This window comes from Cnephaeus nilssonii (assembly GCF_951640355.1).
Source record: "Cnephaeus nilssonii genome assembly, chromosome: 7".
NCBI lineage: Eukaryota > Metazoa > Chordata > Mammalia > Chiroptera > Vespertilionidae > Cnephaeus > Cnephaeus nilssonii.
Genome location: NC_137078.1, coordinates 93,060,686 through 93,074,826, shown reverse-complemented (window position 1 = coordinate 93,074,826; position 14,141 = coordinate 93,060,686). Strand labels below are relative to the sequence as shown.

The following is a 14,141-nucleotide window of genomic DNA, read 5'->3' as shown; positions in this document are numbered from 1 at the left end:
GTGTCTGCCTCATCGCTGGGCGCCCGCCGCCAGCACCTGGCACCGTGCCCGGCACCTAGTAGGTGTCGGGAAATGTTTGTCGAATTTAATTAAACTTAACTGGGGTGAAAACCCCCTGCCGGAAGGAAAGGCCCGCACCTCTTCATTTCCTCTGCTCCCCCCGCTGCTCAGGACCGAGGCCGGATGAGCCAGAACCGACAGGCTTTCCCGAGCAAAGTCTTAAGAGTGTGGCTTTGGGCTGATTGCAAGGGGTTGGGGAAGTAACAGGAGGGATCTCAGGACAGGGAACCCTGTCACGGGCTAAGTCAGCCCTGTTTTATCGATTAGCTGGTTCTTCAAATCCGGCTGCCGAGGATGATTCCCCTTTCATAAACTGGGGAACGGAGGCACACAGTTGTCTTTTGTTTTGTTTTGTTTTTAATACAATTTTATTGATTTCAGAGAGGAAGGGAGAGGGAGAGAGATAGAAACATCAATGATGAGAGAGAATCATTGATCGGCTGCCTCCTGCACACCCCCCTCTGGGGATCAAGCCCACAACCTGGGCATGTGCCCTGACCAGGAATTGAACTGTGACCTCCAGGGTCCTAGGGCCGCACTCAACCATGGAGCCACGCCGAGAGGGCCTGAGGCTCACTTGCCCAAGGACATGGAGGTGGTTTTGGTACTTGCCCAAGGACATGGAGGTGATGCTGGCCTGGCTGGGACTTGGACCCAAGTGTACCCAATGGCTCCATATGCACTCGTCCCAACCCCCACAGCACTGGCTTTGGCAAAGCGGCCCGTGGCAGCTGGTGAGGAGAGCTGGAGGGAGGCAGGACAAAGCACAACCGGCCGGCCCCCAGAATAAAGCCTCCCGGTGCCTGTCAGAGTCAGTCACTTCTTCCCACTGCCCTCGCCGTGTGCGAAGCCACCTCTCTGGCCTAAATTCTGCTTCCAGTCTCTTCACAATGCAACTCAGATCACGTCGCTGCTCTTGTCTAAAACCTTCAGTGGCTCCCCACTGCTCTCAGAACCAAGGAGAGCAGCTCGGGCCCAGGGGGGCTGCTCTAAACCCCCTCTCTGGCGGCTGGGGCAGGGAGGGAACACACAAGCCAGGAAGCCCTGCTCTGTAGCTGTGGCTGAGCTCCATGGGGCAGAGACGCCCTCGGTGGCCCCTTTCAAGCTAGCCGCCGTTTAACCACCGGCTCACAGAATTCCTGAAAATGCCCCAGCGGGCTCTCCTGCGGCTGTGGGAACCTGAGCCAAGGAGTGTGACCCACCACCAGCCGCCCGGGTCGGTGCCCAGCACATGCCCCCAGTCCCGGCACGTTCCCCGGCTCCCTGAGCTGCTGTCACAGCGGCCTGCCTCCCACCCCTCCTGCTGCCCCCACCACCACCACCAACCGGCCCCAGGCTTCTGCACATGCTGTTCCCACCAGCTGGCATGCTTGTCCGGCACATTTGCTTCCTCAGGTCACAGCGCAGCGTCACCCCCTCAGGCTTGGGCAGTGCCCCTTTACGCTCTGTTCACCTCCCGGGGCCTGGTGCACTTGCCTTAACTAGGTGACCTCTTGATTCGGGCTCTTATCCGGGCTGTGAGCCCTGTGGGGCAGGGCCTCTCTGTACCCCAGCAGGGACAACGTTCTCACTGCGGTTGATGACAGTGGCACCCTCTGGTCGGGCAGCATTTGCCCCCAGCCCTGCCCAGCACTCCGCATGGGGCCTGGCCCATGTTAGGTAAGCGGTGGATTCTTCCGGAACCTCCCAGCTAAGCCTTCTTCTTTTTGTGCTTCCCTCTTGGTAGCTCCTCCTACCTCCATCGAAGTGGTGGCTGCGGACACGCCAGCCCCCTTCAACCGCTACCAGGCCCAGAACTTCACGCTGGTCTGCATCGTGTCCGGAGGGAAGCCGGCGCCCATGGTGAGTACCCCTGGGACCACCCACCCTCCCCTGGCCTGTTCAGCTGCGTCGTGACGGGGAGAGGGCGAGGCCTGCAAAGTGAACTCTGCCGCATCTGCCTTGGTCTGACCCTGTCCACTCCGCCGACCGCCTCTCCTGCTCCCAGTCTCTCAGCACGGGGAACCCCACTTCTGCTGGACCCTGGGATCCTTGAACTACACAGTGGGAGCAGTTTTTAGGGGATCCCTCATACTCACAACAGTTATTGAGCAGGATGCAGACACATGAGGCCCAGAGAGGAGAAGGGACAGCTCAGAGTCACCCATGGTGCTCGTGTCAGAGCTGGGATTCCAGCCTCAGGTCCAGTGTGAAGGGAGGGAGGAGGGAGGAAGGACAGAGGAGGGAGAGGGAGGAAGGAGGGAAGGTAAGAGAAGGAGTCCCTGTGTGAGCCAGCTTCCTCCTGCAGCCACCCTAACTGCGCCGAGGGCTCGGCCCAGCACCAGAGCTGTTGGCACGCTGGTGCAGGGGCAGGGATGAGGGAGCCACCGCTGAGAGCTGGCTCCAGCCGGCCTGCCACACGCGCTGAATGACCCTGAGCAGGAGGATCTCCCCTCCGCCGCTCATTTCTGGAAGGAGCTTTAGAGGCTGGGCACTGTGCACATGTTCCAGCGTTTTAAGGAGCAGTGGGACCGTTCGGTCTGAATGAAGTACACAAAAGCTCCGTGTATAAAACATTTAACAGTGAAGGGGGCACGCGGCCTGTACCGGTCTCTGAAGCACCCTGGCCCTTACGGCTCCACGCAGCCACCCTGAACCTGCGGGCTGTGCGACCCCAAGGCCCCTCCAGTGTGGACGTAGTGGAGGACTTCAGGTCTTAACCCTGAGAGTTTCTTACATCACTGGGATCAGTGAGGGGTGGTAGGAAGGGTTAGAGTTCAAGGTGGGAGGCTAGGCATTCCAGACCCTGACTGTCTCACAGGCATCGTCCAGAGGGGTGACCAGGGGGTTCAGGCCAGCCTCACCCAGCTGCCCAGGACAGGGCAGTAAACAGGTGCGGAAAGACCCAAGACAGTGGGCAGGTGCACACAGGCCCAGGTGGAGCATTAGGCAGGTGCACGCAGGCCCAGGTGGAGCAGTAGGCAGGTGCACAGGCCCAGGCGGGGCAGTAGGCAGGTGCACAGGCCCAGGTGGGGCAGTGGCCAGGTGCACACAGGCCCAGGTGGAGCATTAGGCAGGTGTACACAGGCCCAGGTGGAGCATTAGGCAGGTGCACGCAGGCCCAGGTGGAGCAGTAGCCAGGTGTACACAGGCCCAGGTGGAGCATTAGGCAGGTGCACACAGGCCCAGGTGGGGCATTAGGCAGGTGCACACAGGCCCAGGTGGAGCATTAGGCAGGTGCACGCAGGCCCAGGTGGGGCAGTAGCCAGGTGCACACAGGCCCAGGTGGAGCAGTAGCCAGGTGCACACAGGCCCAGGTGGGGCAGTAGGCAGGTGTACACAGGCCCAGGTGGAGCAGTAGGCAGGTGCACAGGCCCAGGTGGGGCAGTAGCCAGGTGCACACAGGCCCAGGTGGGGCAGTAGGCAGGTGTACACAGGCCCAGGTGGAGCAGTAGCCAGGTGCACAGGCCCAGGTGGGGCAGTAGCCAGGTGCACACAGGCCCAGGTGGGGCAGTAGCCAGGTGCACACAGGCCCAGGTGGGGCAGTAGCCAGGTGCACACAGGCCCAGGTGGGGCAGTAGCCAGGTGCACAGGCCCAGGTGGAGCATTAGCCAGGTGCACACAGGCCCAGGTGGGGCAGTAGCCAGGTGCACACAGGCCCAGGTGGGGCAGTGGGCAGGTGCACGCAGGCCCAGGTGGGGCAGTAAATAGGTGGGCAGAGATGAGCCTTTGGTGAAGCCCATTGCTCTCCACTCACACCTGTACTCCCGAGCGGACAGCTAAGTAGGCACCTCGAAGCCAGCACTGGTGGGAGCAGGACATGGCCCCGAGTTTCCCCTGTGGAGCCCATAAAGAGGCCTGGCCTCCCTAAAATCAAGCAAGTTGGTCTTTTTCTCCAAAGAAAACCTCATTTTTCCAAAGGGCCGAAAGGAAGTTTCCTCACGGCACTGCGGCTGTGGGAACACCCCTCCCCCGGCCTGCCTGCTCCTGCCATTTAAGACACAGCACTAAAACATTCCAATATATATAGTAAAAAACATATATACACATATTCCTCATCTTACGTATGCCTGGAAGGTCAGAATCTGAAAGCATTCTTTGATATAAATAACAAATGTGCTTCTGAAGCACTTTTCAAAAAAAGAAAGAGAGAAAAAACCCAAATCAGCCCATTATGTGCATGGGAGATTCTTCCTTGGCGCCATAAACTCTGACAGATTCTCTGCGCTGCACATTCCGCTTCCTCCCCCGCCTCCTGTCTCTCCTCAGGCAGCCTCCTCCTCCCCTCACCCTCCTCCCTCCCTTCACCCTCCTCCTCGTCCCCCCTCACCTGCACCCGCATCCTGAAAGCTGCTTCGGTCCCTCCGCTCTCCCTGTCTCCCATCTATTTACTTATCTGATTTATTAAAAATACACCCAATCCCCACAGGCCTCTGGGCACCTGTACCAAAATAAAAAGACAGCAAATTAAATTAAATGCCGCCTCTCAAAACTCAAATTCCTCGCTAGCAGAAAAAGCAAGAAGATGGCCCCTTTCGCCTCCTCCCCCGCACCGAGCTCCCTCCCCTGCCTCCCCCACACACACACACCTGCTCTCTGCCTCCTCTCCAAAACCTGCAGAGGGACCACACGCACAGACATCCTTTCCTCATTCTTCCCTCGTCTCATTTCATCTCAGCACCCTCCACCTGCGCTCCCCTCCTCTTGCTCTCCCCAGGTGGGCACAGACCACCCCTTGGAGGCTGCCCGGCTGTCCAGGGCCCTTCGGTCCGCTCACTGTTCCCAGGCATCCCACACCCCATGAAGTAGGGAAACTGAGGCTGGGAAGTGCTGAGGATGGGCAGAGCCTCTGCCCCCTGGACCGGCCTGTCCTCCTGAACCAGCCGGCCCCGTCTCGGGTGCTGGAGGGAAACGAACAAGGAGGTCCATCGGGAAGGCCACCAGGCAGAGGAGGCTCCGGAAGGACCGGCCTCCTTGCGGCCACACCCTCTGAGAGCCCAGTGGGAGGCCGAGGTCATCGGCACAAAACTTCTTCCTGTACCTTCCTTGTCATTTCAGGTTTATTTCAAAAGAGATGGGGAACCCATCGACGCGGTGCCGCTGGCAGGGCCGCCGGCCGCGAGCTCTGGGCCCCTCCGGGACAGCAGGCCCTTCCGCAGCCTCCTGCACCGAGACCTGGATGACACCAAGGTGCAGAGGTCACTGTCCCTGATGGACACTGAGAACCGGGGTGGGCGTCCCTACACGGAGCGCCCCTCCCTCGGCCTGACCCCAGACCCCAGCCTCCTCCTCCAGCCGACCACCGAGAACATCCCAGAGACGGTGGTGAGCCGCGAGTTCCCCCGCTGGGTCCACAGCTCCGAGCCTGTCTACTTCCTGCGCCACAGCCACACCCCGGGCAGCGACGGCACCGTGGAGGTGCGTGCCCTGCTCACCTGGACACTCAACCCGCAGATCGACAACGAAGCCCTCTTCAGCTGTGAGGTCAAGCACCCAGCGCTGTCGATGCCCATGCAGGCAGAAGTCATGCTGGGTAAGTAAGGTGTGGGGTGCCCTTCTGCAGGCCTTCTGGAGAACTGGGGGTGGGGAAGCCTTGGGGTAGGGCCCTGGGCTGCTGGCCGTCATGGACTCAGGGAGGAGGTGGAGCAAACCGCACTCAGGGTCAGGCACGGAGGTCAAAGTCTGCGTTCGCCAGGAGCTTTGCTGAGCTGGATAGGAGCGCATGGGAGATCCAGGGGGGCCAGCGGAGTTCGCTGGGTAAGGTCAGGACACGAGAGGTCACGGGAGTTTGGTCCATCAGGATCCAGAATAGGCATCAGTGTTAGAAAACATGGAAGGCCTTTGCCCTGGACGGTGTGGCTTAGTTGGTTGAGCATCATCCCTTGCACCGAAAGGTCGCCGGTTTGATTCCCAGTCAGGGCAGGTGCCCAGGTTGCCAGTTCAGTCCCCAGTCGGGGTTAGTGCAAGAGGCAACCGATTCATATTGATGTTTCTCTCTCACATCGATCTTTCTCTCTCTCTCTCTCTCTCTCTCTCCCTCTCTCTCTAAAATCAATAAAAACATTTTTTAAAAACCATGGAAGGTTTTCAAGGTTGAAATGGACCGTGGAAAGCGTAGGGAGGCTTGCTGGGTGAGGGAAGAGCACAGGCTGGGACTTCTCAGGGACGTTGCTGAGTCGGGTCACAGGAAGGTCAGGGAGCGTTTTTCCATCACAGCTGGGAACACGGGAGGCGACCGAGGTTTTCTGCATGAAATGAAAGACCCATTCGCTCAGGGGGCAGAGGTTTTCTGCATGGAATGGGAGGCCCATTCATGACCTCAGGGGCAGTTACTAGGTAAGGGTTGTTGACATGGCAGGCCGGAGGCCGGGGGGATCAGGGTCCCTCTCTTTGGGGGCCAGTGTGCCATGCCCAAGGCTAAAGGGAGGAGATGGGCCTTTAGAAAACAGGGCCCCGAGGAATCTGACCTGGAAGGGTAAGGTGTCTGCCTTGACCTCAGGGTTCAGGCCTCTCCTGGACGTGGGCGCCCTTCCCCGCCCTCTGCTGGCCGCAGCCCGACAGTGCTGCCCCAGCAGGACAGAGAGAGCAGACAGAATACCCAGGGCCGCACTGCCTGCCCCATGCAGCATTCCCACCTGCGGACCGACTGCAGAGTGTGAATAAAGAAGGCGGAAAGTGACTTGAGCCCCCTAAGCCAGTGGTCGGCAAACTCATTAGTCAACAGAGCCAAATATCAACAGTACAACGATTGAAATTTCTTTTGAGAGCCAAATTTTTTAAACTTAAACTTCTTCTGACACCACTTCTTCAAAATAGTCTCCCAGTGGAGTCTTCCCAGGCCGTGGTATTTTGTGGAAGAGCCACACTCAGGGGGCCAAAGAGCCGCATGTGGCTCGCGAGCCGCAGTTTGCCGACCACTGCCCTAAGCTTGCATCTCCTTGGGACAATCTCCGAAAGGTCGTGAAGTTCAATGAGATCATGCACATAAGGAGTGAGCATAGTGCCCCGTGCTGCATGTGTCCCTGGCAGATCTCAGCCCTCAGACCTTTACCTCCTGATTTTCCTAACATCCAGGGTGGGGGTGGACACTGGCCGTTATCACTGTTCCCATTTGCACGGGGGGAATGCCAGGTGGTGTGACTGGGCCAAGGCTCACAGAATAGAGCAGAACTTGCTCTCCGCCTCCCGGGCCAGGACCCCCCACCCCTCGCTCCCATGGATACAGACTCAGAAACCAACCACAGGCCTTCCCCGCCCTTCCCGCCTCGAAGCAGGCCCAGCTCTTCCCAATGAGGCTCCGTCCGCCCCCTGGGGCACCTCAGATGTCTTGCTTGTGATTTAATTAACAGTCCTTTGGTCTCCTTCTCAGAGAATGAAGTTGGCAGGGCCTGGGAGACCACCCACATCGCCCGCTGCTCTGATTTCGCTCTGAGCTTCTGAGTGGGAAGGAGAGGCTAGGCGAGCAGGCAAGGGCAGAGGGGGAGATCCCATGCCAGCCCGGACCCGGGACAGAGCTTTCTCCTCCAACACCTCTGTGAGGTGTTCACAGGGAGTGGCCCAGGCCTGGCACTCTGGTCAGAACACTATGGCCCAGGAAGCTACTGAATCTGTTCCCATCTCCCACCCTCCTGACCCCCTGACCCTCTGCCTCAGTGCCACCCCCCGGCTGTTCTCTCTGCCTGGAACCCTCCTCAGGACCTTCCTGTCCCAGCTGAAATGCCACCTCCTTGGAAGAGACATGACCACTACCCACCCTTAGCCGGATTCTGTGCATAACGCTACACTCCCTGGGAGTTTCTTGTCTGTGTACTTGTTTGCAACTAAATCGCAAGCTCAAGTCAGCAGGCACTTGGTTTGTTCACCGCTGTGCCTAGCCCTGCCCCACAGCCTGGCACAGGGTTGGCTCAATAATTACTTGTTAAAAGAGTGAGTGACTCTGGGCAGAGTCCTGGCCAGAAAGTCAGGAAATGTGGAAAGCTGGCTCCATGTGACCCCTTTGTTACCCATGAGCCTCAGCTTCCCCATCTGAAACCTGAGGGGACAGACCCAGTGATCCCAGTGGCTCGTCCATCCTGATGTTGCCTGTCCACAGGACAGCAGTGCCCTGGGCACCTGTCTCCCACGCTCAGAGGTGCAAGGAGGAGTGACACAAGGGCGTAAGGAAGAGGGGCAGGGAGGACCGAGACCCAGGATCCCCCACACCTTGTCCACTGGGGCAGAGACCGTGTTCTGTGCACCGTTGGATCCCCAGCTCCCAGCCAGGGTCGGACTCATCACAGGGGCTCAGGGAATGTGTGTGAATGAATACAGACAGTCTCGAACGGAAGAATGAATGAATAATGTGCATCCTGGAACTGGACTAGAACTGGACTGGCACCTTCTCCTCCATTTCCCTGCCCAGTCTCCCCCCAACGCGCCCCCCACCCCCCCACACACACCTCTGACCTGGCCTTCCTCTCCCTACAGTTGCACCTAAAGGACCCAAAATCGTGATGACGCCCAGCAGAGCCCGGGTCGGGGACACAGTGAGGATTCTGGTCCATGGATTCCAGGTCGGCCTCTCTCTGAGCCCCTGGGAGGGTGTGGGAGGTGGGTACGTAAGGTGTGGGGTGTCCTTCTGCAGGCCCCCTGCAGAGCTGGGGGTGGTGTTCGGTACGCTGCGCCCACCTGGGGACCGGGAGGACCACCCAGGCTCTGGCTGACACTGTCCCGAGGAGGAGGGGACAGGAAGGGCCTGAGAGGGTGCCCCACAGGGAGGCACTGGGGTTCAGCTCCCAGCCAGGCCCTGGGCTCCCTGGCAGCAGGCTCTGAGACCCTCCCCTCCACCTCCAGCCCTGCCGGTGGGCCTCAGTCTGCTCATCTGTCTGCTAATTCGATGAGAAAGGGCAAGGGGTTCCTGCGTTTTTGCTTACCCATCTAGAGCCCGGGGTAGACATACCTCATGGACTTGACCTTCTTTCCAGCCCTAAGTCCTTCTCTGCCTGGTGTTGCGGGAAGCCCCTCTGAACCCACCCGATAAGCATGTGTCCCCAGGCCTGGCCGGGCCGTGGCTCTGACCCCTTGCTGCTCTGGCAGAATGACTTCTCCTGTGACCAGACTTTCCCCTGCTCTGGCCAACAGAACGAGGTCTTCCCAGAGCCCCTGTTCACATGGACGCGGGTCGGGAGCCGCCTCCTGGACGGCAGCACCGAGTTCGACGGGCGGGAGCTGGTGCTGGAGCGGGTTCCCGCCGAGCTCAACGGCTCCATGTACCGCTGCACAGCCCAGAACCCGCTGGGCTCCACCGACACGCACACCCGGCTCATCGTGTTCGGTACGCTGCGCCCACCTGGGGACCGGGAGGACCACCCAGGCTCTGGCTGACCCTGTCCCGAGGAGGAGGGGACAGGAAGGGCCGGAGAGGGTGCCCCACAGGGAGGCACTGGGGTTCAGCAGTTACAACCAGAGATCTGTGGGTTCAAACCCCAGGTCCACCACTTCGCAGCTGGGCAACCTTGGGCAAATGACATAACCTCCCTCAGCTTCTCCATCTGTACAATGGGCTGCCACCTCCAGCCCACAGGGCTGTGTCTGCACCAGGACAGCACGTGAAACCACACGGCAGGTGTGGGATAGAGGGGCGCTCCTTTACTGCGCTCCGAAGCCATCCACTCGCTAGTTCTCTTTCTGTTCCTTCCCACAGAAAACCCAAATATTCCAAGAGGAACGGAGGACTCCAATGGTAAGTCTCCACTCAGAGCTCCTTGTCGGAAAGTGTGATTTTCAAGGCTGGAAGCTCTGGTCCCCAAACCTCCCATTGCCCACCCCCGCCCCCTCAGCCTTGGCAGGAGACTGGCCTCTAGTTCACAGAATCTGGTCAGATGGTCAGGAGTGGGCACTGAGGCAATAAAGGGGAGTTGGCACCCCAAAGTAGCGGCAGGGATTTCTAGCGACTGAGTGTGTCCCCAGCACCATCATAGTAAGCAACTTCACTTTTTTTTAATCCTCACCTGAGGGTACTTTTCCCATCGATTCTCTAGAGAGAGAGGAAGGGAGGGAGAAGAGGGTGAGAGAGAGAGATGCATTGCCATGAGAGAGACACATCGATTGTTTGCCTCCTGCTCACGCCCCGACCTGGGCCAGGGATCGAACCTGCAACTGAGGTACATGCCCTTGGCCAGGAGTCGAACCAGTGACTCTTCAGTCCACTGGCTGACACTCTAACCATTGAGCAAACTGGCCAGAGCAGCGACTCCAGTGTTTTTAACTCAGAGAACTCAATTCCCTGATCCCAAGGACACATGTCCAGCATTGACAATGGGGCTGTGTCTGGGACGCGGGACCACTCCATAGGGTAGTTGGGAGCACAGACAGCTGGCTCTTCTGGGGCCCTTCAGACTGCCCTCCCCAGGATTCCCCCAATCTGGGCACCACCCCAAGGGACCCAGGCACTGCTCCCAGGCCACCAGCCCTCCTCTCCCCACACTGGGCCCATCTCACAATTCAGAATGGGCCCCCAGTCCTGGTCCCCACTGGAGGGTCCTGATGGCCACCAGGGAGCCTGACCTCAGCCCAGCAGGCCCAGGGCAATGAGGGGGTCACCTCAGGTGGGACAGGTGGCCAAGCTGGGATCAGATGCGGCGCCTCCTGATGCTGAAGTCCAGACTCTGCTGGGCCCTGTGAGGCTCCGCCGTTCCCAGGCTCCATCAGCAAGCGCCGCGGTGGGTCTGGGGCTCTGACCTGCTCCCTGCGCCCGGCACAGGTTCCGCCTCTGGCCCCGTTGGTGTCCGGCTCATCCTGGTGCTCGCCCTGACAGTGGTCCTGGAGCTGACGTGAAGGCTCAGCCCGGCTCCCGCCACTCCGCCCGGCACTGACACCTCTGCGACCGCTTTTCATTTCTTTTCTAAACTATTTCCAGTCTTGTTCTTAGTCTCTTTCTGTCTGTGTCTTGGCTTCTTCAGTCGGTTTAATTAAAACAAACAGAACGATTTTCCCCACCTGGGTCTGTGGCTCTGTGTTCTTCATTTGTTCTATCATGGCAACTGGGTGCCTCCTGGCCTCCAGCATCGGGACAGGCCCTGGGGTGGAGGGAGGTGACAAAGGAGACGGAGCATGCTCCTCCCTGGATGAGGGGTGGAGAGGCAGCTCAGTCTCATGCATATCCTAACAGCCAGGTGTGGGGAGTAGCCAGAGACGTTCAGGAAATTAAAGGTTCCTCAAGGCCAAGTGTAATGGTCAGCTATTGCCACAATAATGCTGCATAACAAACCAACCCACATCTCAGTGGCCTGCAACAACAAGCATCTATGATTATGTTCCTATTCAGGATGAAGTGGTAAAGCTGATCCAGTCTGGGCTCAGTGGGCACCTCTGCTTCAGGTGACAAGTAGAATATTCTAAATTCCTGTTGTTCCTAAATTCCTGGCTAGCCTCCAGGCTGTGGGTTGGGCTCCGGTCTCCTCCAAGGGTGTTTGCTCTGGGGCTCAGGCTAAAGGTGAAGCGGCTCTCTGACATTTGGCCATTCAATGGTAGATCGCCAAAGCTGTATAAATAAACCCAACTATGCAGCCACCATGAAAGCATCTGCCTGTCATGTCTATGACCACTCCTTTAGCCAAAGCAAGTCACATGGCCAAGGCCAATGTCAGTCAATCAAGGTCACATGTAAGTCAGGGACAGAGGTTCCGGAACTTTCTAATCAACTAGAAGAGTCCCCATGCCACTCAGTGATTAGCTCTGGGGGCAAGAATGTGTCATTGGCAGGGCTGGGTTGGCCTCTCGGAGCTGTGGCCGAGACTTGAGAGTCACCAAGGGGAACCCGTGGCACACTGTACCAATGTCTGGAAGGGAGAGGCTAGCCTGCAGGAACACGTCAACCCCAGAGTCTTACTGCATTCGCACAAGGAAAAGTTATCTGTGGCTATGAAAAGCCCAAGGCAGATTGGACAGTCCTCTTTCACCTTGTGGCTACACCAGCTGGAACATGTGGCTTCTAGAATCTTCTCCAGGGCAGAGGAAAAGGGGGCTACAGGGTCAGGGCAGTGTGCAGAATAACAGTTCCCCAAAAAGATGTCCACATCTTAATCCCCAGAATCTGTGAGCATGTTACGTTACGTGGCAAAATCGATTTTGCTGATGTGATTCATTTCAGGGTTTTGAGATGGGGAGATGGCTCTGGGTCATCCAATTGAGCCCAGTGTCATCACAGGGGCCTTATAAGAGGGCAGAGAGAAGGCACTAGAAGAAAACAACAGATTGACAGGGCTGATGCAAGGAGGGGGCTGCGAGCCGGGCAGGCAGGCTGCCTCTAGAAGCTGACAGAGGCAGGGAAATGAGTCTCCCCGGGAGCCACCAGGAGGAACTCACCCTGCCAACACTTTGCACCATTGATTCTTTCCAGATTTCTCACCTCCAGGACTCCAAGGAAATAAATTTGCGTTGTTTCCAGTCACTGAGCTTGTGGTAATTCCTTACAGCAGCAATAGGAAACTCATAAAATGACATAGGATTTTTTTAAGTACCAAGCCTAGTGGTGACATAGATCACCTCTGCCTGCATCCCATGATCAGAGTAATCACATGACCCCAACCTAGCTGCAAAGGAGGCTGGAAAATGCAGTCTTCCTGTGTACAGGGTGAGCATAGTGCATTGGGTCTGCCAGGGAGAGGCACAGGCCAGAGGAGCCAGAGGGTGCGGGGGGAAGGGGGGAGCTGGGAGGAAGGCCCTCACCTGCCTCTTCTGCCTCAGAGTGCCCCGGGCCTCTCCCTTCCCAGCCAGGAGATACATGACCTCACTGAGCCCTTTTTGCCTCTCCCAGTCCATGGAGATGTCCCGGGGAATTGGGACCCCTGCCTACACAACCTCTAAGCCCCCCGACACGCCAGGCTGGGAATGAAGTAGTGGCTCTGTCCTCTTGCTGTCATCACTGCCCCTTTGCCTCTGCCCAAGTCAGGACCTGGATGACCCATTCAATTAACTTCCACCTTGACGCCCAAATCTCTGACTCCGTAACGTTTCCCTGGAATTCCAGACTCGGATGTCCAACTTCCTACTGTTTTCCCCTCTCCCATTGCATTTCCAACTTCATGTGGCTGAAACCCAACTTCTGATTTTTCCCTTGCAAAACATGGTGTTTCCCCTTTTCAGGAAATGGTCACCATCAACCCAGCTGACCAGGTCCAACATTTAGCTGTTTTCTTCTATTCATCTCTTTCCTTCACCCCTCCACAGCCAATCAAATAGCTTGTTGACTTTGCTCTCAAAACTCATCCTGAATTCACTGGCTTCTCTCCTTGTCCACTGCCACCACCCTACACAAAGCTACCTGCCCCCTGGAAACTGCCTCCACCTCCTGTTTGGTCTTCAGATTGCTGTTTTGCCACCCCAATAATCTGGCCCCCGCACAGCGGCCAAAGAGATCCTTCTCAACATAAGTCATCCCACGGTGCCCTCCAACTCAGAACCCTCCAATGGTGTCCCACCTGCCATAGATTCAATGTCCGAGTTCTCCCCAAATCCACACACTGAAACCTAACCCCAATGTCATGATATAAGAAGATGCGGCGGTCATGAGGGTGGGGCCCTGATGAATGGGATTAGTGCCCTTATAAAAGAGGCCCCAGAGAGCTCCCTCACCCCTTCCACCATGTGAGGACACAGCAGGAAGTTGGCAACCTGCAACCTGGGAGAAACAGACCATGCTGCCACCCGGATGTGGGACTTCCTGCCTCCAGAACGATGAGAAATAAATTCCTGTTGTTTTGAAGCCACCAAGTCTGTGGTATGTTGGTATAGCAGCCCAAACCGACTAAGACACGGGAAATAAATCCAAACCCCTTATAAGTCCTACAAAGCCTGCTGGCTTTGTCTTAGTCACACTCTCCTGGTCTTCTCTCTCCCACTCCCTCCCCCCTTCATTCATACACACCTTCCCATTCCTCAGACTCTTCAAGCCCATTCCTGCCTCAGGACCTTTGTTCAACCTGTTTCCACTGCTTAGAATTCTCTATTCTCTCCCCCTTAGCTTTTGCAGGGCTGACTCCTCCTTTCCATTTACGTATCAGCTTCACTATCAGCCCCTCAGAGGGACCTGCCTGACCACCATGCCCCTCTCCCCATCACGC

The 14,141-nt window shown here is 57.6% G+C and overlaps 1 protein-coding gene across 1 annotated transcript in view; it reads left to right on the top strand.

Annotated features, from left to right (window-relative positions):
* Positions 1 to 10,854, top strand: part of IGSF21 (immunoglobin superfamily member 21) — a gene marked incomplete at both ends in the record, with an annotated part of 207,399 nt that extends 196,545 nt beyond the window's left edge. Inside the window, 6 exons of the mRNA XM_079776571.1 lie at positions 1,787 to 1,902; positions 5,098 to 5,572; positions 8,506 to 8,591; positions 9,160 to 9,352; positions 9,722 to 9,760; positions 10,781 to 10,854. Of these exons, the coding sequence (XP_079632697.1) occupies positions 1,787 to 1,902; positions 5,098 to 5,572; positions 8,506 to 8,591; positions 9,160 to 9,352; positions 9,722 to 9,760; positions 10,781 to 10,854 (983 nt within the window). The remainder of the gene's footprint in view (positions 1 to 1,786; positions 1,903 to 5,097; positions 5,573 to 8,505; positions 8,592 to 9,159; positions 9,353 to 9,721; positions 9,761 to 10,780) is intronic.
* Between the last annotated feature and the right edge of the window lie 3,287 nt (positions 10,855 to 14,141).